Source organism: Manis javanica, chromosome 1 (assembly GCF_040802235.1).
Source record: "Manis javanica isolate MJ-LG chromosome 1, MJ_LKY, whole genome shotgun sequence".
Classification (NCBI taxonomy): domain Eukaryota; kingdom Metazoa; phylum Chordata; class Mammalia; order Pholidota; family Manidae; genus Manis; species Manis javanica.
In genome coordinates, this window is record NC_133156.1 from 7,598,108 (window position 1) to 7,619,949 (window position 21,842).

At 35.0% G+C, this 21,842-nt stretch overlaps 1 protein-coding gene across 7 annotated transcripts in view; it reads left to right on the top strand.

Moving 5' to 3' along the window:
- IFT88 (intraflagellar transport 88) overlaps nucleotides 1-21,842 on the top strand; it is a 159,352-nt gene that overhangs the window by 12,349 nt on the left and 125,161 nt on the right. For 4 of the 7 annotated variants that reach the window (XR_012126315.1, XM_073224637.1, XM_073224712.1 and 1 more), the window contains exons 4-13: nucleotides 3,343-3,399; nucleotides 4,533-4,586; nucleotides 5,226-5,289; nucleotides 5,963-6,032; nucleotides 8,530-8,620; nucleotides 10,285-10,389; nucleotides 11,171-11,203; nucleotides 11,445-11,547; nucleotides 18,649-18,763; nucleotides 20,572-20,803. Coding sequence is in view for 6 of the 7 variants with exons in the window: in XM_073224637.1 (XP_073080738.1) it covers nucleotides 3,343-3,399; nucleotides 4,533-4,586; nucleotides 5,226-5,289; nucleotides 5,963-6,032; nucleotides 8,530-8,620; nucleotides 10,285-10,389; nucleotides 11,171-11,203; nucleotides 11,445-11,547; nucleotides 18,649-18,763; nucleotides 20,572-20,803 (924 nt within the window). In the remaining variant the exon portion in view is untranslated. The remainder of the gene's footprint in view (nucleotides 1-3,342; nucleotides 3,400-4,532; nucleotides 4,587-5,225; nucleotides 5,290-5,962; nucleotides 6,033-8,529; nucleotides 8,621-10,284; nucleotides 10,390-11,170; nucleotides 11,204-11,444; nucleotides 11,548-18,648; nucleotides 18,764-20,571; nucleotides 20,804-21,842) is intronic. The other 3 variants (XM_073224886.1, XM_073224681.1, XM_073224756.1) reach the window with 1 other exon arrangement.

Below are 21,842 nucleotides of genomic sequence, written 5' to 3' on the forward strand. Positions count from 1 at the left end.
GTTTCCAGCCCCTCCTGAAGGTTTAGGCTAATACCTCTGGAAGTTGCAACTGATATTATATGTCCCAAAGCTCCTATCATAAATCACATTGATACACTGTCTGGTGGCCAAATAAAGATGTATCAGGCAGGATATCCCAAGGGCCTAGAGACCACCTCCCAGTAGCCCAGGGCAAAGGCAGACCTTTCTGGATAAAGTTAATTCTTGTGTACACATTCCACAAGCTATATTTTAATTTTAAGATTACCTTCATTATAGAAGGACAAATCATAGATTGAATTCTTCCATTAGATTAATGACTAGACTATAAGCTTTTTGAAGAGGCAGACCGTCTTATTCATTGTTCTTTTCCTGCTTTATAAATCCTTATCACATGACAGTAAATAAGCAAACATTGTCCTCAATTGAGTGATTTCAGGTGTCAGACATTAGGTGATCAGTTTGTCAGGCTGGTCCTTTAGCAATCTTTAGAAGTGACTTCAGAGACCCTTATGAGGAAACTGATGCCTGGAGATGCCAAAGGTCTAGCAGCATTCTGTTTCTGGGGTAGAGCTTAGGTCTGTTGACTCCCTGATGAATGATATTTTCATCACACCCTATTTACTATATTAAAGAGGAAAAAAACTATAAATTTTGTATGAAATGTACTAGGTGCACTTAAGAGGAATAAGATTCTAGCAAACTCCAAAGGACCATATAATCTTAGGAAGGAAAATAAAATGGACAAAGGTATTCTAAAGCATAATGTAGTAAATGTTGTAAAAAAGAATACAGATTGCTATGCGACCACAAGGAGAGGTTATTTATCACACATTAGAACAAGCAGAAGAAGCTGCTTAGGAGATACATTTACAGTTGAATGTTAAAAGATATATACAATTAAGACTGACCTTGAGATATGGGAGGAAAGACATTGCAGGTGAGGGTGTTCAGTGAGTGAAGGAAGAGACAGTGGAGGATCTGCTCTATCCAAAGAGATAGATCTGAATCTAAAAATAAAAAATTAAAAAAAAACAATTAGTAAGTAGTTAAAAAGAATAATGGGCTCTTACCTTCACTTTGTTTTCATGGGAAAAATTGCTGATACCCATATCCTTCCTCTTCAGCTTTAAGATGGAATTAGGTCAGTTAGGTTTGTTAATGGTTTTATTCAAGTGTTCTATATTTTTACTGACTTTTTTTGGTGGTAGGAGCCTACTAGTTCTATTAATGAGAAATATATGGTCAAGTTTTATACTAGATTATGGACTTATTTCCTTTTTTAGGTTTTTGCTTCATATATTTGGGGTAAAAGTATTTAGAATTGTTATAATTTCATGGTAAATTGAGCCTTTCGTTTATGAAATGTCCTATCTCTAGTAATGCTGTTTGTTCATTTTGTCAGATATTAGTATATTGCTATACTACATAAGCTCTCTTTTGCCTAAAGTTTATATATCTTTCCCATCTTTTTACTGCCACCTATTCCATGTCCATATATTTAAAATGTATTTCTTATTAGCAGCATGTAATTGAGTTCTTTCTTTTAAAATACAGTCTGGTAATCTTATATTTCTAGTAAATTATTTGGTCCATTTACATTTAATGAAATTACTGATTTGGTTTAAATTTATTGTGCTACTCTTTGCTTTTTGTTTTTTCATGCCACTTTTATGTTTCATTTTTTTCTCCTTGCCTTCTTTTCTTTGTTATTTATTATTCCATTTCTCCTCACTGATATTGGCAGTTTATACTCTAACCATTCTTTTAAATTCTTTTAATTTCCTTAAGATTATACTCATCTTTAACTTACTGAAGTCTAGTATAAATTTGTATTTTACTACTTCCTGCACAATGCCAGAATTTTACATTACTTTCATCTCTTTTTTAGTTCTAGAATTTCCATTTATTCCTTTCTTAAGAAGTTGTCAATCTTGTCTTTTAATTCATTGACTATATTAAGCATAGTTATGTTAAAGTCTGTGTCTGATATTTCCATTATATGTATCATCTTCTAAGTTTCTTTTATTTCTCTTGTCTTTTGTTTAGGTAGTCTTGCCTCCTGTATGTCTGGTTGTTTTGGTTGAATGCTGGACCTTGAAATGAAAACTTTTAGAGATAATTTAAATCTGTATGTCTGTGCTGTCCAGTATGATAACCACTAACTACTTGTGGCTACTTACATTTAAATTATTTAAAACTACATAAAATTAAAAAAATCAGAGGCTTGTCATACAAGCCACATTTCAAATGCTCAACAGCGATGTGTGGCTAGTGGCTATTTTATCAGACAGTGTAGGTATAGATCATTTCATCACTGCAGAAAAGTTCTGCTGGATAGCACAACTCTCGGTAATCTCATCTTTCACTAGAGAATCTACTTTTTGCTTATGGCCCTAGAGGTACAAAGAATCCTGAATCACACTAATCCAGTTAAGTTTGAGATGATTCTAAATTGGACTTATACCTTATGAGGACTGGTATACTTCTAAGTTACTTTTCAGTCTTAGAGTATAGCCTTTTGAGATCATGATTTAAAGCCTGGAGGGTTACCAGGGCTGCCACTTTGGCAGGCCCCCAACTCCAGTGTTCACCCCTTCACGTCTGTGAGGCTGTAAAAATATGTTCAGCTTCTCAGCCATACCTTTGGAATTAGCACATGCCTGCAGGAGAAGAGCAGGCCCAAAGTTTGGCTCACCTCTCTAGCCTTCTCTTTTCCCTGTCTGAGGCCGTATGATTCTTCATTAACTTGAAGGTTTGCTAATATACTCAAACTGTTATTTCACAAAAATATTTTCATCCTGAGCTCTTGTAGTTGTTCTTAGTGGGAAAGTTATTTAAAACAATAGTCCATCATAGCCAGAAGTAAAACTCTTCAAATGATATTTCAAACAAATGCCTAACAACTAACATTTTTAGGACATTGTCCTGTTTGATTCCAACTACAATTTAGTGATCAGCATAGTTTATATCCTTATTTCAAATATGAGAAAATTTAGGTTCAAAGAGATTAAATAAACACAGCTGGTAGTAGAACTGAGATTCAGGCCCAGACTAGTGGCTGGTAGCAGTAAGTACACACAATGAATGATGCATCCCTGAAAACTAATCTTTCTTATCGGCACCTGAGGTTATTCTTAAGTCCCTTTCTCCTTTAAAATGAATCCTAGAATAAGTTTCCTTTTCCATATTTTAAAAACTCAGGCTCCTCAATATTTAGGATAATTTAATTTAAGATAAATTATCCTAAATATTATATAAATGTTTCTCTACTGATGAATCCATATTTTCCATTTCTTTTCCAGTTTTCTATTATACAGCTTTATCTGAATTCTGTTAATTATGTCTTTTTTCCTCCCCAAGGTAACTGCTAAAATACCAAGCACAGCAGTTCCTAGACCCATAGCTACTGGATATGGGGTAGGTTGTCTTATGCTGAAAATGTTAAGATGCTTTTTCTCATGTTAAGTTCACCTTAGGCAGTTTGAAGTAATTTTGGCTGTATTTCAGTCCATGACTCAGATATATTTTCCAATTGGGGTAGTTACGAACATTATAAAAGTCTAATTTGATTAATGGCTTTGAATAGTTTAATCATTTTAGTTTTGTAAATATATCAGAAATATTTTATTGCCATTTTCTGTTTGTAACCTTGTGTTGTTGATTTGACTTTCATATTCTATATAATATTTTCTATATAATATAACCAAGTCTTATGTGTATTTCATTCATACTTTTTATGTAGAACTAGATGTTATATAAATATAATGATGTTTTAATTTTTACTGATTAATATGAAAAGATAAAATTTAAGAAAAATTTCAGTCATATATTTGCATCTTTCTCTAATTTGAGACCTTTGGACAGAAAATGTAATATAAAAATCCATAAAGGAAAATCTCTTAAATCTTGCCCACATTGAATGTTTCAGCTTAATATGAGATAATAGAGAAATGGAGGAATGAGGTAGAATAGCATTTCCTACTTCTTATGACACTATTTCTCATGGGTCAGAAAAATGGTTTCAGATAGATCCTAGAGGTCTGGGGCACTTATCTTCATAGTGTCCCTTTATATGAATGGAGAAAATAGCCTTATACATAATGTAACATGTAATATGTCAAATGAAACATGCCTTTATTAGTCAGCCTAAGCATGTTTTCCTCATACATTTGATTTGTGATGGCATTCAGAACAAGAGATAGTAAACTTTCTCTGTGAAGGGCCAGTTTAGTCTTTGCAGGTCAGATAATCATTGTTGCAGCCACCCAACTCTGGTTTGTAGTGCGAAAGCAGTCATAGACAATGTGCAGATAAATGGGACTTGGCTGTGTTCCAGTAAAACTTTATTTACAAAAGCTAAGGGTTGTAGTTTGCCAAACCCTTTGTTAGAGTTTTATTGTTTGATTCCATATCCTTGGGTAATAAATGTTTAGGTTTATTTGCCAACAGATTGCAGGAAAAGTTATAAAGAAAACTTTTATAACTTGGTTTATAAAGTTAAATGTGGATATTTTTGGGAATCATTTTAACTTTAGTTTCCTGTTTATTAGTCCAAGACATCCCTGGCATCATCAATGGGAAGACCAGTGACCGGGGCTATTCAGGTATCTCTGTCATGTGCTGGTTTATTTTGGGCCTCTTGTGACTTATAATATTATAATAAAAGTTTTTTTTTCTTTATTGTATTTTTTAAGTGTTAAAGAAGATGTTACTTATGTAATAACCCTGACTTTTTAAAATTGTGGGCTGAAGTTTGGGCTGTTCAAAATCTTTGGAGGCAAAGTCTCTGGATTTACTTATTTAGGCCTCAAATGAGATCCGTCTGGGGAGTGGACATAGGATGGTTAGTTTCCTCGTATGGTGTACTCTGGGACCCATTTTTCCTGTGCTATCATTTACACCAATTTCTGTGGTTTCTCTCATAGGCATACAGGAGACCAACCAAAAGTAGGGGAGTAGCCAACTAATAAGCTATATAGTTATATAAAGTGCTTTATAAAAATCTATGAGTTTTTTTCTTTTCAAACTGGGAGTAAGCCCAGGTAAAGCAGTTGAAATATAGGAGGAAGGGAAAGCAGAGACAAGATTGACAAATATTCTGAGGAGCAGAAATAAGGAATACATGATAGCAATTGAAAATCAGTATTAAAAATTAGGACTATATTATGTGTCATGTACAGAACTGTAAATAAAATGTAGATCTTATTTAAGAGCACTTTTTAAATGATTCTCATTCTTTTAAGGATGGAGTTACTAGACCTATGACTGCAGTGAGAGCAGCTGGTTTTACCAAAGCAGCTTTGAGAGGTTTGCCCTAATAGTTTTTCAGATTTTTACATTTCTTTACTGTTTTTATATATGGAAATATTATAACCATTTTAAATAAAACCTAACATTTTTATTTAAGGTGTGCCATTATTTTAGGTGCCATTAAGAAAGGAAAGCAATGATGAAATATTCTGCATTTCAATTGGGATGGTAGTCACTTCAACCTGAAATTTGTCAGAATGTCCTGAATTGTACATTAAAAGTTTGTGCATTTTATTTTATATAAATTAGAGGCCAATTAAAAAAATTAAAGGTGAAAATAGTATTTAAATATATAAGTTAAATAATAATTTCAAAATTAAAATATTATTGCAAAAATTAATGTTTATTATACTAATAAGGAAAATTAAAAAGCTAATACCAGATGATTATTCACATGATTTATAATTAAGAATCATAATAGGGGTAGGTTACTGTGGGGATGAAGTAAATACTGAGAGAGTATCTCATTTTTGTTTTTACATGTTTTATTTACATAGTTTTGTGTATGTTAAAAATCTTACCAATTTCTCGATGTATGAAATGTTTAGGTAAGCATAATAAATATCCCGCCCATTTTAATAGGTAAGTTAAATAATTTGTGCAGGATTTCACATGTTGTTCAATTTTGCTTGGTTGCAAATTAAATATGAACTCTTGAATCATTTCTCAGGTTCTGCATTTGATCTCCTCGGGCAGGCACGGGGTCCTGCTCCTCCTCTGGAAGCTAAAACTGAAGATAGGTGTGCAAGTCCTTGTGCTGTTGCTTTGTTGTTGTTGCATATTTTTTATTTTAATTTTCCAAATATGCAATTCTTAAGTATTTTAAAAGTTTATGTCAGCCAAATAGTAGTGAAATTATCATCCCCAGTTCTTGAAACTAGCAAAAGACTCAAGTCTAAGAAAAACAGCAATCTGTGTTCTGTGCACTTCTATTGTAATACTATTTGACTTGAAGATATGGTTAACTCCTGCAGGCCAAATGGCATTGCAAGTCTAATAATATATGCTAGTATTAGAAGGATGTTTCAAAGAAAAAATTAAGAAAAATATAAGAAGTTCACCTGTCATATCAACATTGAGAAATTTTTTAATAGAATTACCTTAGTTTTGTGCTAGTAGCTAGAGAGTTACCAAAAAGGTACAGCATAAATTCAGCTATGTACATTGACTGGTATCTGGCATTTAAGTACCATGGATATATATACTTCACAAATAGTAATAGAGGGCACCATATAATGAGTGCTCACGGTGTGCCAGGCACTGTGCAGGTGCTGTGCAGAAGGGAAGACTGACCTGTTATCATTAGTTCATAGAGATAGTAAATGAAGCACAAACATCTTAACTTGGTAACACTAATAAATGGCAGAACTGAGGTTTGAACCCAGACTGTTTCCATATTTCCACTACATTATTTGCTTCTCTATAATAGATATTTTTAAATTGTAGTTTTTAAGCCCAATATTTGGGCTCTTGTATAAATTACACAATTTCTGTTTTTGACCCACAAGGAACATGTATAGAAAATCAGTTTACTTTGTATCCTAGTTAATGACAGCATGTTTGCTAATAAAAGTTTGTTATTTTATTTAAATATTATATCATTTAGGATCCTTTCAGCTATTAATAACAAAAGCCACATTAGAAAAGCACACACACAATAAAAACATTTATTATCTTATGTAATAGCAAGTCTGGAGGAAGGCCAATTCTAGCATAGTTACATTAACTGCTCAGTAGTCTTATTCGGGTCAGCTTAATATTTGTCTTTGATTCTCTTGGCTTTTCTCAAGAGCCTGCCTATCCTTATGATGCCAAGAGAGCCATGAGAGGTCAAAATCCTTGTGCAGTTGATAAAGCCTGGAGTCAGAAAGTTCCCAGCATCAAGTCCCATTTAAAAAGCAAAGAAAATTTTTTCAGGAGCCCTCAACCCAAAAGCAGATGTGTATGTCTTATTGGCCAGAAATGTATCACATGATCATGACTGAACCAAACATTAGGCAAGAGAATGAGTCTTTGGTTAGCTTAGATTCTACATGCAAGGAAGAAGGATGGCAGGCTCTTGGGTGGGTTAGATGTCCAACACTGTCTGCATATAGAGTTCATTTTTCTGGTATTCTGATAGGCACAGGATAGTGAGTGTCTTCATAAAGTTCCCTCACAGATTTTTAGCTTTAAATTTTTATATTTATATTTTAAGTTTAATAATAATATGTAAGCAACACTTAAAGACATTTATTAGAATATTTTACACAATAGAAAATAGAATTCTGTACTGTGTTGTAAATTTTATAAAACCACCTTCTATTATACTTATTGCTCATTTAGAATTTTGCAGATCTTTATAAACTAATAAAACTTGTATCCCACTTGACTGAATTTATAGTCAGTTTCCACAAAGAATCTGAATCTCTATACAAAGCTATGCTGTTAAATTTCCTGTGTTCTCTTTAAAATTCCTTTTCTAGGGAATTAGAAGAACTACTATGTATTCTGATATATTCATAGTAAAATTTTATTTAGGCACTGATGCATGTTCAGAGTATTGTGGTATTTTGCTGGAAGAAAATGGTAGCAAGAAAACATTAATGCAGTTTTTGAAACATGACTATATTTGCAATTACTGGAGTCAGGATTTTTAAACTTCTTCACCTTGTTAGAAATCTTCTTGGCATACCTGTCTGGTAGTAAATAATAATTTTTATCTCTTTTATGGGGACTTCATTTTTTCTAATCATAAGATAAACTTTTCATTTCCCATAGAATCTGAAGAAAGGATCTATTTTCTTTTTGGTATGATAATTAATAGCATGGGTCCTGGAGTTACCTTATTTGGGTTTAAATCCTGGCCCTTTAACTTACTAGCTGTGTGACCCTGGGCATAATACTTAACTTTAAACTTCAGTTTTCCTATCAATAAAATGAGAATAAATGGTAGTACTTACATCAAATGTTATGAGGATTAAATGACATAATTAGGGTAAAGCATTTAGCTCAGTGTTCAGTCATACTTGTGCTAAATAAATGTTAGCTGTTTTATTATTGTGAGTTACATATATATATTATTATGAATTATAATGATTAAAAACAGCTCTTTAATGCCATTTATACATTTGTCTTATCTATGACCTGTTCTTAAAGTTTAAAAGCACATAATGGACAATTTTAAAAGTAAATGAAATTTTAGTATATGTTATTAGTGGTTAAATGATCAAAGTACACCTGCTTTTTTCTTAATAGTCCAGAAGAAAAAATTAGACAATTAGAGAAGAAAGTGAATGAGTTGGTAGAAGAAAGCTGTATTGCCAACAGTTGTGGAGACTTAAAATTGGTAAGCTCATAAACTAATAGGATTCAAAATTATGAAGTGTGTATATGTATGTGTGTACTTTTATGTATGCACACATACAAGCAAATGTACAGTTTCCCCTGTTATTTGAAAGTAGAGTGTTCCTATGAAACCTTTTGTAAGCTGAAATGGTGTAAAGCAAATAAACAACTACCATTAATTAATATTGAAAATTTTTTGAGCATCCCCAGACCCATAAAATAACATCTTAGGCTTCTCTGATACTGTAGGACACATCTTGTGAATGGATGCACAAAATAAATTGAGATAAAGCCCAGACACTCACAGACACAGTTGAAAGCTGTGGCTGCTTGGTGCTGAGAAGCTGTGTGGTTCCTGGGGAGAGAGGTTGGCGGTGCCACCCTTTGCTGCTTGGGGTGTGTGCTGCCTCTTTAATGGCTCACTGCAGAACAACCACACTGAACCCTGTTTTTGCCTTTTTTTGTAAATGCAGAAATCCTCTTCAGATTTCTCTTGGTTAGCATAACAGGTACTAACGTAGGTCTCATAAAAGCAAAGGGGAGTAACGCGAACTTTTGAAAAGTAGGGGATACCTGTATAGGTAAATATTTTTCTTTTGCTATTGACTGGTCTAAGGGTTTTCACTGAAGCAGTTATTTTGTAACTATTTCATAAGCTCTGATGTAGAAACCATTGCATGATTTTGTAATTTTTGACACAGTTATTTTGGAAGGAAAAAATTTCTAATGTATTGGCTGATTAAATTTTGCAGACTGGTAGACTACTGGATAGATTCATAGCCTGCTGGAAGGCATAGCTACTATGACCAACAGGCAGTGCTAAGGGGTATTATCTTATTTAAGCTTCACTGTCCTAAAATACTTTTTCCTAAGTAAACTGCAAAATCATAGTTTGCTTTTTGGGAATCTAACTCTGCTTTTTTTTTCCTCTTAATTTGCTTTGTTCACATTACTTTGATTATCATACTATATAATTTGTGACTTAGTTATCAGATTAATGAATGCCATTATAAAGAGTTGTTCAGTATCAAAAGCTCCTTTTATTGGGCATTGAACTATTGCTTTTTTATGTAGTTAAAAAAAAATAAGTCCCATGTTGAGTTAATCTGTCTGTGGTTAGTCTTTCATCAGAAATCAACAAAAGGTTTTTGGCATTCTGAGCAGGATATGAGAGCCAAACTAAGCATCTGTTGTAAATTGGGTGGCAGTTATCCTTTGACTTTTCTGTATTTTGAGCATCCCAGAGACTAAACAAATCCAGTTAAACTCATATCTCATGAGAAGGAGATTGATTTCATGAGAAAGATTCAGGACTGGAAGGAAAAAGTAAGTAAATAGACATTGTCAAACCTATAAGGTAGTAGAAGGTGTGGTGATGAACTTGGCTTGGGGCAAATATACTCTATATTTTGTCCCTCATACTTCCTTTTCTTTCTGAGAAAAAAACATGCACCACATTTACGATGGTGAGCTCCAGCTTAAACACATACTTTGTGTTCTTTTGTTCTAAAGGGAAGTTTGTAGTGAGAGTACATACAACAGGGCATCCCAGAACCCAAAGGTGGGTAGTGCATCCAGCCAAGCTTTACACAGGTATTCCCCAAATGTGTGAAATGCTCATAATGAAAGCTCAAAGGAATTCACAGAATATAAACCTGGTTTCAGGCCTTAGAAAAGGCAAAGGATGCAGGAAGAAAAGAGAGAGTCTTGGTGAGACAACGAGAACAAGTTACAACTCCAGAAAATATCAATTTGGATTTAACTTACTCAGTAAGTAAGAATAATTATTGAGTAAAATTATTTTGACTAGGTTTTTTATATTCCAGGAGTCTTTCTTCTTTTTTCTTTCTGGTTTTATTTTATTTAAAAAATCTTATTGAACCTCAGGTGGCCAGAATTAGAGTAATAATCTTTAGTTATGAGACATTTTGTCTTTGGTCTGTGCAAAGATCTTTTATTTAGTTAATTAGTTGTTTTTAATAACTTAGTAAGTACTCACAAACCCTCCATCCAGTGATAAGACTGCTAATATTTATGCTCTAGTCATCCTGGTTAGTTTAATGAGATTCTAATGTGAACTTTGTAATCTGTAATTTTTCAAGAATTGCAAACTAGACAAATAAGACAATGTTCTGTGAGGGTAATAAAAAAAAAAGCTAAGTTCCAGAAAAATTTCTGTTTATACTGCTGTTTTAAAGGGTGTATTTTCAGTGGGAAAAATCTTCATATGCCAAACAAATGGAAAAGGCCATTTGAAACTTTGAATAAGAAGAATTTTTAAATGTTTACCACTTATAGCTAATAGTTATAAATCCCATGGAATCTTTAGACTAAGTAATAATTTATGATCTTTTTTTACATCTAGAAACTTAATTTATTATAATTATTATTTAAATTATAATTTTTACATGTAGAGAAATACTATACATATTAAGGTTTAAGCTATTTCCACATGATGATTAATTTACACCTACAAAGAGAATTTGGTCCACTATCTTGCTTATTCCCTTTATCACCAGCAACATTAACAGTGCACACTTATTCTTTGTAGGTGCCCCTGAGATTAATGGATGGCAAGTACTATGTAAGTTAGAACAAATACATAAAAATTTAAGGTGAAATTTAGAGGTCAGCTCTCTCTACCTACCTTAATGTTATGGTTAATTTGGAATGCAAGAAATTTCCCTGTGTATTTCATTTCCTCATTGGTTGCGTATTTTGATATAAACAGTGAACTTTCTTATAAGATTTTAATCTCTGGAAAGATAGGCAAAAAGTGCCTCAGCTGGTCATTATCTGTCTTTTTAAAGTATTTTTTTCCTTAGGTTCTTTTCAATTTGGCCAGTCAATATTCAGCTAATGAAATGTATGCTGAAGCACTAAACACATATCAAGTTATAGTGAAAAATAAGGTGTTTAGCAATGCAGGTAGGTGTATACAGTCAGTTTTTCTAATACGTATAGTTCTTTTATAGTGTTTATTTACACTTCCTCACTGTATGCTTCCATATCATGAGATGATTTATGCTCTGAGAAAATTTATATTTATATAAAGTTGTCCTGCTTAAAGTAAATATTTATGAAAATCCACATAAATACGAATGAAGAAACATAGTTGGTATGAGGTACACTGCCTAATAGTAAAAAACAAAAAATGTATTCTGTGATCACAGGTATAATGAGCCAAGGCAACCCCATTGAGCTGGCTTTCCCTTATATAATTTGTCCCAAAGACACTATAGTTGATATTTAGCATTTATATTGTATAACTTTTTGGTAACAGTATAAAAGTGTATCATTTTCTTTTTTTTAATAGTAAATGATATATATTTTTCATTTTGGTATCATTAATCTGCAATTACATAAAGAATATTATGTTTACTAGGCTCCCCCCTTCACCAAGTCCCCCCAACATACCCCTTCACAGTCACTGTCCATCTGTGTAGTAAGATGCTGTAGTATCACTACTTGTCTTCTCTGTAATGCACAGCCCTCCCTGTGCCGCGCATGCACTATACATGCTAATTGTAATGCCCTCTTTCTTTTTCCCCACCCTTATCCCTCCCTTCCCACCCATCCTCCCCAGTCCCTTTCCCTTTGGTAACTATTAGTCCATTCTTGTGTTCTGTGATTCTGCTGCTGTTTTGTTCCTTCAGTTTTCCTTTGTTCTTATATTCCACATATGAGTGAAATCATTTGGTACTTGTCTTTCTCCTCCTGGCTTATTTCACTGAGCATAATACCTTCTAGATCCATCCATGTTGTTGCAAATGGTAGGATCTGTTTTTTTCTTATGGCTGAGTAATATTCCATTGTGTATATGTACCACATCTTCTTTATCCATTCATCTACTGATGGACATTTAGGTTGCTTCCATATCTTGGCTATTGTAAGTAGTGCAGCAATAAACATAGGGGTGTATCTGTCTTTTTCAAACTGGAGTGCTGCATTCTTAGGGTAAATTCCTAGAGGGGGATTTCCTGGGTCAAATGGTATTTCTATTTTGAGCATTTTGAGGAACCTCCATACTGCTTTCCACAATGGTTGAACTAATTTACATTCCCACCAGCAGTGTAGGAGGGTTCCCCTTTCTCCACAACCTCACCAACATTTGTTGTTGTTTCTCTTTTCGATGATGGTGATCCTTACTGGTGTGAGGTGATATCTCATTGTGGTTTTAATTTGCATTTCTCTGATGATTAGCAATGTGGAGCACTTTTTCATGTGCCTGTTGGCCATCTGGATTTCTTCTTTAGAGAACTGTCTATTCAGATCCTCTGCCCATTTATTAATTGGATTATTTGCTTTTTGTTTGTTGAGGTGTGTGAGCTCTTTATATATTTTGGATGTCAGTCCTTTATCAGATCTGTCATTTATAAATATGTTCTCCCATACTGTAGGGTACCTTTTTGTTCTATTGATGGTGTTCTTTGCTGTACAGAAGCTTTTCAGCTTGATATAGTCCCACTTGTTGATTTTTGCCTTTGTTTCCCTTGCCCGGGGAGATACGTTCATGAAGAAGTCACTCATGTTTATGTCCATGAGATTTTTGCCTATGTTTTTTTCTAAGAGTTTTATGGTTTCATGACTTACATTCAGGTCTTTGATCCATTTGGAGTTTACTTTTGTGTATGGGGTTAGACAGTGATCCAGTTTCATTCTCTTACATGTAGCTGTCCAGTTTTGTCAGCACCATCTGTTGAAGAGACTGTCCTTTCCCCATTGTATGTCCATGGCTCCTTTATAATATATTAGTAGGCCATATATGTTTGGGTTAATGTCTGGAGTCTGTATTTTGTTCCACTGGTCTGTGGGTCTGTTCTTGTGCCAGTACCAAATTGTCTTGATTACTGTGGCTTTGTAGTAGAGCTTGAAGTTGGGGAGTGACATCCCCCCACTTTATTCTTCCTTCTCAAGATTGCTTTGGCTATTCGGGGTCTTTGGTGGTTCCATATGAATTTTTGAACTATTTGTTCCAGTTCATTGAAGAATGCTGGTGGTAATTTGATAGGGATTGCATTGCATCTTTGGGCAAGATGGCCATTTTGACAATAATAATTATTCCTAGCCAGGAGCATGGGATGAGTTTCCATTTGTTAGTGACCTCTTTAATTTCTCTTAAGAGTGTCTTGTAGTTTTCAGGGTATAGGTCTTTCACTTCCTTGGTTAGGTTTATTCCTAGGTATTTTATTCTTTTTGATGCTATTGTGAATGGAATTGTCTTCCTGATTTCTCTTTCTATTAGTTTATTGTTAGTGTATAGGAAAGCCACAGATTTCTGTGTGTTAATTTTGTATCCTGCAACTTTGCTGAATTCCGATATTAGTTCTAGTAGTTTCGAAATGGAGTCTTTAGGGTTTTTTATGTACAATATCATGTCATCTGCAAATAGTGACAGTTTGACTTCTTCTTTACCAATCTGGATTCCTTGTATTTCTTTGTTTTGTCTGATTGCCGTGGCTAGGACCTCCAGTACCACATTGAATAACAGTGGGGAGAGTGGGCATCCCTGTCTAGTTCCCAATCTCAGAGGAAAAGCTTTCAGCTTCTCGCTGTTCAGTATAGTGTTGGCTGTGGGTTTATCATAAATGGCCTTTATTATGTTGAGGTACTTGCCCTCTGTACCCATTTTGTTGAGAGGTTTTATCATGAATGGATGTTGAATTTTGTCCAATGCTTTTTCAGCATCTATGGAGATGATCATGTGGTTTTTGTTCTTCTTTTTGTTGATGTGGTGGATGATGTTGATGGATTTTTGAATGTTGTACCATCCTTGCATCCCTGGGATGAATCCCACTTGGTCATGGTGTATGATCCTCTTGATGTAGTTTTAAATTCAGTTTGCAAATATTTAGTTGAGTATTTTTGCATCTACGTTCATCAGGGATATTGGTCTGTAGTTTTCTTTTTTGGTGGGGTTTTTGCCTGGTTTTGGTATTAGGGTGATGTTGGCTTCATAGAATGAGTTTGGGAGTATTCCCTCCTCTTCTATTTTTTGGAAAACTTTAAGGAGAATGGGTGTTATGTCTTCTCTGTATGTCTGATAAAATACCGAGGTAAATCCAATTGGCCCGGGGATTTTGTTCTTGGGTAGTTTTTTGATTACTGCTTCAATTTCGTTGCTAGTAATTGGTCTGTTTAGATGTTCTGTTTCTTTCTGGGTCAGTCTTGGAAGGTTGTATTTTTCTAGGAAGTTGTCCATTCCTCCTAGGTTTTCCAGCTTGTTAGCATATAGGTTTTCATAGTATTCTCTAATAATTTTTTGTATTTCTGTGGGTACCATCGTGATTTTTCCTTTCTCATTTCTGATTCTGTTGATGTGTGTTGACTCTCTTTTTCTCTTAATAAGTCTGGCTAGAGGCTATCTATTTTGTTTATTTTCTCGAAGAACCAGCTCTTGGTTTCATTGATTTTTTCTGTTGTTTTATTCTTCTCAATTTTGTTTTTTCTCTGATCTTTATTATGTCCCTCTGTCTGCTGACCTTAGGCCTCATTTGTTCTTCTTTTCCAATTTTGATAATTGTGACGTTAGACTATTCATTTGGGATTGTTCTTCCTTCTTTAAATATGCCTGGATTGCTATATACTTTCCTCTTAAGACTGCTTCTGCTGCATCCCACAAAAGTTGGGGTTTTGTGTTGTTGTTGTCATTTGTTTCATATATTGCTGGATCTCCATTTTAATTTGGTCATTGATCCATTGATTATTTGGAGCATGTTGTTAAGCCTCCATGTGTTTCTGAGCCTTTTTGCTTTCTTTGTAGAATTTATTTCTACTTTTATACCTTTGTGGTCTGAAAAGTTGGTTGGTAGGATTTCAATCTTTTGGAATTTACTGCGGCTCTATTTGTGGCCTAGTATGTGGTCTATTCTGGAGAATGTTCCATGTGCACTTGAGAAGAATGTGTATCCTGTTGCTTTTGGATGTAGAGTTCTGTGGATGTCTATTAGGTCCATCTGTTCTAGTCTGTTGTTCAGTGCCTCTGTGTCCTTACTTATTTTCTGTCTGGTGTATCTGTCCTTTGGAGTGAGTGGTGTGTTCAAGTCTCCCAAGATGAATGCATTGCATTCTATTTCCTCCTTTAATTCTGTTAGTATTTGTTTCACATATATTGGTGCTCCTGTTTTGGGTGCATATATGTTTATAATGGTTATATCCTCTTGTTGGACTGAGCCCTTTATCATTATGTAATGTCCTTCTTTATCTCTTGTTACTCTCTTTATTTTGAAGTCTATTTTGTCTGGTACTAGTATTGCAATACCTGCTTTTTTCTCTGTTGTTTGCATGAAATATCTTTTTCCATCCCTTGACTTTAAGTCTGTGCATGTCTTTGGGTTTGAGGTGAGTCTCTTGTAGGCAGCATATGGATGGATCTTGCTTTTTTATCCATTCTATTACTCTGTGTCTTTTGATTGGTGCATTCAGTCCATTTACATTTAGGGTGATTATTGAAAGGTATGTACTTATTGCCATTGCAGTCTTTAGATTCGTGGTTACCAAAGATTCAAGGTTAGCTTGTTTACTACCTTACTGTCTGGCCTAACTCGCTTATTGAGCTGTTATAAACACAGTCTGATGATTATTTCTTTCCTTTCTTTTTCCTCCTCCTCTATTCTTCATATGTTGGGTATTTTGTTCTGTGCTCTGTTTAGGAGTGCTCCCATCTAGAGAAATCCCTCTAAGATACCCTGTAGAGGTGGTTTGTGGGATGCAAATTCCCTCAGCTTTTGCTTGTCTGGGACTTGTTTCATCCCTCCTTCATATTTAAATGATAATCATGCTGGATACAGTACCCTTGGTTCAAGGCCCTTCTGTTTCATTGCATTAAATGTATCATGCCATTCTCTTCTGGCCTGTAAGGTTTCTGTTGAGAAGTCTGATCATAGCCTGTTGGGTTTTCCTTTGTAGGTGACCTTTTTTCTCTCTCTGGCTGCCTTTAATATTCTGTCCTTGTCCTTGATCTTTACCATTTTAATTATTATGTGTCTTGGTGTTGTCCTCTTTGGATCCCTTGTCATTGGAGTTCTGTGTGCCTCCATAGTCTGAGCAACTATTTCCTCCCCCAGTTTGGGGAAGTTCTCAGCAATTATTTCTTCAAAGACACTTTCTATCCCTTTATCTCTCTCTTCTTCCTCTGGTACCCTTATAATGCGGATATTGTTCCTTTTGGTTTGATCACACAGTTCTCTTAATTTTGTTTCATTCCTGGAGATCCTTTTATCTTTCTCTGCATCAGCTTGTATGCGTTCCTGTTCTCTGGTTTCTGTTCCTTCAGTGGCCTCTTGCATCTTATCCATTCTGCTTATAAATCCTTCCAGAGTTTGTTTCACTTCTGTAATCTCCCTCCAGACTTCATCCCTTAGCTGTTGCATATTTCTGTGCAGCTCTGTCAGCAAGTTTATGATTTTTATTTTGAATTGTTTTTCAGAGAGACTGGTTCGGTCTGCCTCTGCACATCCTTTCTCAGGTGTTGTTTGAACTATTTTGGACTGGACTACATTCTTTTGCCTTTTCATGGTGATAGCAGTGGCTGTAGGCAGGTTGTGGGTGTTTCATCTGGGAGAAGAAAGTCCTTTCCTGCTTGCTGGATGCCTTGCCCTTCTCCGCTGCCTGTGATGGTTACCCGCACTCCTGGAGCAGCCACTGGGTTAGTCCCCTAAGCTGCTATGGGCGGGGTCTCCATCAGAGCAGCACAGAGCCCTCCGGGGAGTGGCGGGCACACCAGGTGCACTCCTCTGTGCTAGTGGCACCCCTGCCAGGCAGCTCTGTGCCAGCAGCAGCCTTTGGGTCTGGCCGAGGCGGCTGTGCCTTGGGCTGGGATTCTGGTCGGCTGCTGGGAGTGCGCCTGCTCCCTCTGACTCTGCTTCAGGTGTGCACGGGCTTCTACTGGGCTCCTCTGGCTCCACTGCCACCAGTGTGCATGAGCCGTGCCCGGGCTGTTTGGTTGCGCCACTGCGGGCTCACACAAGCCTCTTCTGGTCCGCTCCTGCACCGTTGGCACATGGATCTGCTCCCAGTCCCTTCCAGCGCCACCGTCCCTGGCACACGCTGCCACTGTCCCGCTACTGGGCCGGTGTGTTGGGGTCTGCACCAGTTGGAGGAACGATTGGCAGGCTGCTTAGTGCCATGAGGAGCTTCAGAACTACACTGCCTCCCCGGGGTTTAGGGCATCTAAGTTTCCCTGGGATTCCCAGCTGTTGGTTAAGTGTGCCGGGACAACTTCATCCAGCAATGGGGTCCCTGTCTCTTTAAGACTTGCTGAAAGCACTTGCTTTTCTTTTGTCTCAGGGGCGCCATTTGCAGGGAACTGCCCACAGGTTTTGCTTTTCCGTTTCTCTAATATCCAGCACCCCGTGCACCTTGTGTCTGCATTCCAGGTGCACATTTCTAGAGCTGGTTGTTAGCAGTCCTGGGCTTTCACTCCCTTCCCATTCTGACTCCTTTCTTCCTGCCGGGTTTTGAGGTTGGGGAGCGTTCGGGTCCCGCCTGGCCATGGCTTGTATCTTACCCCCTTCGTGTGATGTTGAGTCCTCACAGATGTAGATGTATCCTGGCTGTTGTACTGCATCCACTGGTGTCTCTTTTAGGAATAGTTGTATTTATTGTATTTTCATAAATATATGTTTTGGGGAGGAGATTTCCTCTGAACTACTCATGCTGCCATCTTCCCATGATCTATCATTTTCTTTAATATCACATTAAAACATGTATTTAATTCTTGAGTCTAATTTTAAAGTCCATTGTTTTTCTTAGAAGAATACAACCCTTGTTTTATAATTTAAATCATATATTTTCTAGCCATATTTTCAGGGACCCATCTGTTTTAAGTTTCCATTTCCTCCTAGAACATTAGTGTGAAGATACATGAAGATAGTGTGACTATTTTAAAATGAGAATTTTAGGTAGCTTCTGAAGCTTCAAAAGTTGAGAAAAGTTTCAAATAATATGAATTAAGGTCATTTAAAAAAATCACAGAAAAAGTGCAAAAAAAAACCCAGGATATAATACATTCATTATTATTTTAATTAGGAAGATTGAAAGTGAATATGGGAAATATTTATTTAAAGCAAAGAAATTATTCCAAAGCCATTAAATTCTACCGAATGGCATTAGATCAAATTCCAAGCGTCCATAAAGAAATGAGGTAAGTTTATATAATGATAACTTTGTAAAATATAAGTGTTGTTTTCAGAAACAAAATAACTCTTCTTACCTGTTGTTGTGGGGCTGAACATCTTGAGTTATTTGTACATGAGAGGTGTTAGATTTATGTTGTATCTGTAGTATTTTGGTCTGTTCCCCTCTGACTACTTGCACACAGTTGTATAATGACTAAAGGTTAAAGGCATACTGCATGGTTATTTGAAATAAAACTAAGCTAATTGGCCTATATAGGGATAACCCTGCAGGCCATTTGATAATCCTTTAGAGCAAATACATCTTACTGCTGAAACAAAATCAAAACAACAGTCCTTTAGAACATACCAGGCTCTAGAATGTAAGGCTGGAAATTAAGGCCCCCTTACATTCTTGCTGTAAATTGAGAGTGAAATATTAAAAGGAAGGAATTGCTTTGAAGTCTTAGACGAGGGGAAGGAGAAAGCTGGGATATTCAGTATTCTAAGAGCAGAAACAGAAAATTATCTTATGATGTGGTAATAACCCTGGTAACGAATATACAAGGTTTCCAGGATATTTACTGATCATAATTTCCCCTAGACACAGTTATTTGTAAATGTAACTTTTAGTGAAACTTTGTTTTTGAACTATGAATGATACTTCATCATTATCAGTAAATATCTAGCTAATAGAATACAATGCTCTTCAGGTATTTTTAACCCAAGTAAGGCCAAGAATTTGAGTATTTTAGAAAAAGATAATAATATATATAGTGAATGTTAAGTGCTTAATAATCAAGAGGTGCTATAGTAACTAAATTGAGAGAATGATTATTGAGAATAAGAATGGCCAAGAAAAGTTTTATGAAGGAGGTATACTTGAGTAGGTTACTTAAGTAAAGAGGGGAGAAGGGGTAACTCAGAGAAAGACTCAAGGAAATAAGAATCTTCATGATCTGATCAAAGAATTATGAATCAACTAGTTTAAACTGAGGAATTATGTTGAGGAGTAGCTAGAAATAAGATGGGATTGCAGTCATTAGAATGACTGAGATCAAAAGACAATAATTATTGAAGAGGATATAGATAAATTAGAAACGTTATACATTGGGAATATAAAATGGTACAGCCACTTTAGAAAATACACAGTTTCTTAAAAAGTTAAATATAAATTTACCATATGACCAGCAATTCTACTCCCAGGTATAAACCCAGGAGAAATAAAACATGTTTTGTCACAAAGGAGTGTATATGAATGTTCTTAGTAGCATTATTCATAATAGCCAAAAAGTGGAAACAATCAAATAGCCACCAAGTAGGCAATGGATAAATAAAAGGTGGTATATCTGTATATGGAATGCTGTTTGGCAATATAAAAGGAATGGAGTACTGACACATGCTATAATATGGAGGAACCTTCAAAAGATTATGCTAATTGGAAGACCAGACACAAAATATATATTGTATGACTCCATTTATATGCAATATCTAGAAAAGGCAAATCTAGAGAGACAGTAGATTAGAGGTTGCTTAGGGCTGGAGGTGAGAATGGGGAATGACTACAAATGCACAAAGTTTTCTTTTTAGGGTAGTAGAAATGACTTAAAATATGAATGTGATTATAGACCTAAAACTATGTAAATATAGCAATAATTGATTCACATATTTAAAACAAATGAATTTGATGATATGTAAATTAAACCTCAATAAAGCTTTAACAAAGCAAAAAGAAAAGTAAAATGAAAAAGAAAAGAAAGAAAATTTGTGGAATGTCTTAACTATCATACTAAAGAGTTCAGACTTTTAAACCTAACCCATGTTTATTTTTCTTTAGGATTAAAATTATGCAGAACATTGGCATTACATTTATTAAAACTGGTCAGTATTCAGATGCCATTAATTCATTTGAGCACGTAATGAGTATGGCACCAAATCTGAAGGCAGGCTTCAACCTAATTCTCAGTTACTTTGCTGTTGGAGATCAAGAAAAAATGAAGAAAGCCTTCCAAAAATTGATTGCTGTTCCATTAGAAATTGATGAAGATGATAAATATATTTCACCAAGCGTGAGTATGAAGGACTGCTATATTGCCAGCTCTTAGTTGTCTTTGCTTTTCTGTTTCCAGAAATGCAGAAATTGGAATGGATGACTTCTTAGATTTCTTTCAGCCCTAAATTAATGTTTTAATTAAATTTAATTAGTGTGTTTTATCATTTTCATTTATTTAAATTAGGTTGAGAATGAGACTCTATGAAATAGAGCTGGAGATTATAGTTAAAACAAACTGACTATACAATTTTAGTCAAAAAGAGAGACAATCTTATAAAAAATAAGATTATATGTCATTCTTTAGTAAGAATAATATCTTCGCCAAGGAACCCTAAAGCCTTTTTTTGACTGTTTCTTCAGTCATTGTTGAGCAAAGGGAACTAAAACCATATGTAATAAATATATCAAGAATGAAAAGAAGTAATTCTTTAATTATCCTTATTCATAGAGTGGAGCATAACACAGATATCATGTTTTCAAAGACCTGAGTAAATATTATATAATGTTAAGGAAAAAATGTGTGGAAAAAATATAGATAAGCACCCATACATGAACATAAACTGAAAGGAAATATACCAAAATAGAATAGTTGCCAGGCATGAGATTATTTTTGTTAATAGTTTTGAGATATTTTCCAGATTTTTCCACATAAATTATTGGTTTACTGCTATATTATTTTATATTAACTCAAACTATATGAAATTTTCCTAATTATAATAGCCTACTTTGGAGGATTATGAGGATTAAATGAGGCAATGCATGTGAAATACTTTAAGACATTATCTGGAACATATTAAGTGCTGAGTAAATGTTAAATATTATATAACTACCTTCACATTGAAAAAATATATGTTGTGAAAAAATCATCTGTGTTTTCAATAAGGAGCAGAGATGTGGATTACTAAGTAGTTGATGATCATTAAACAATTTATATTTGAGTGTAGAATTTATAATATACACCTGCTATGTACTTGGTCCTGTTCTTTCCTGCCTGACCTTTTATCAACTGCTAAGAATCTGTGCTAGCTCAATGGAGAATGTGTTAGGTAATGAGA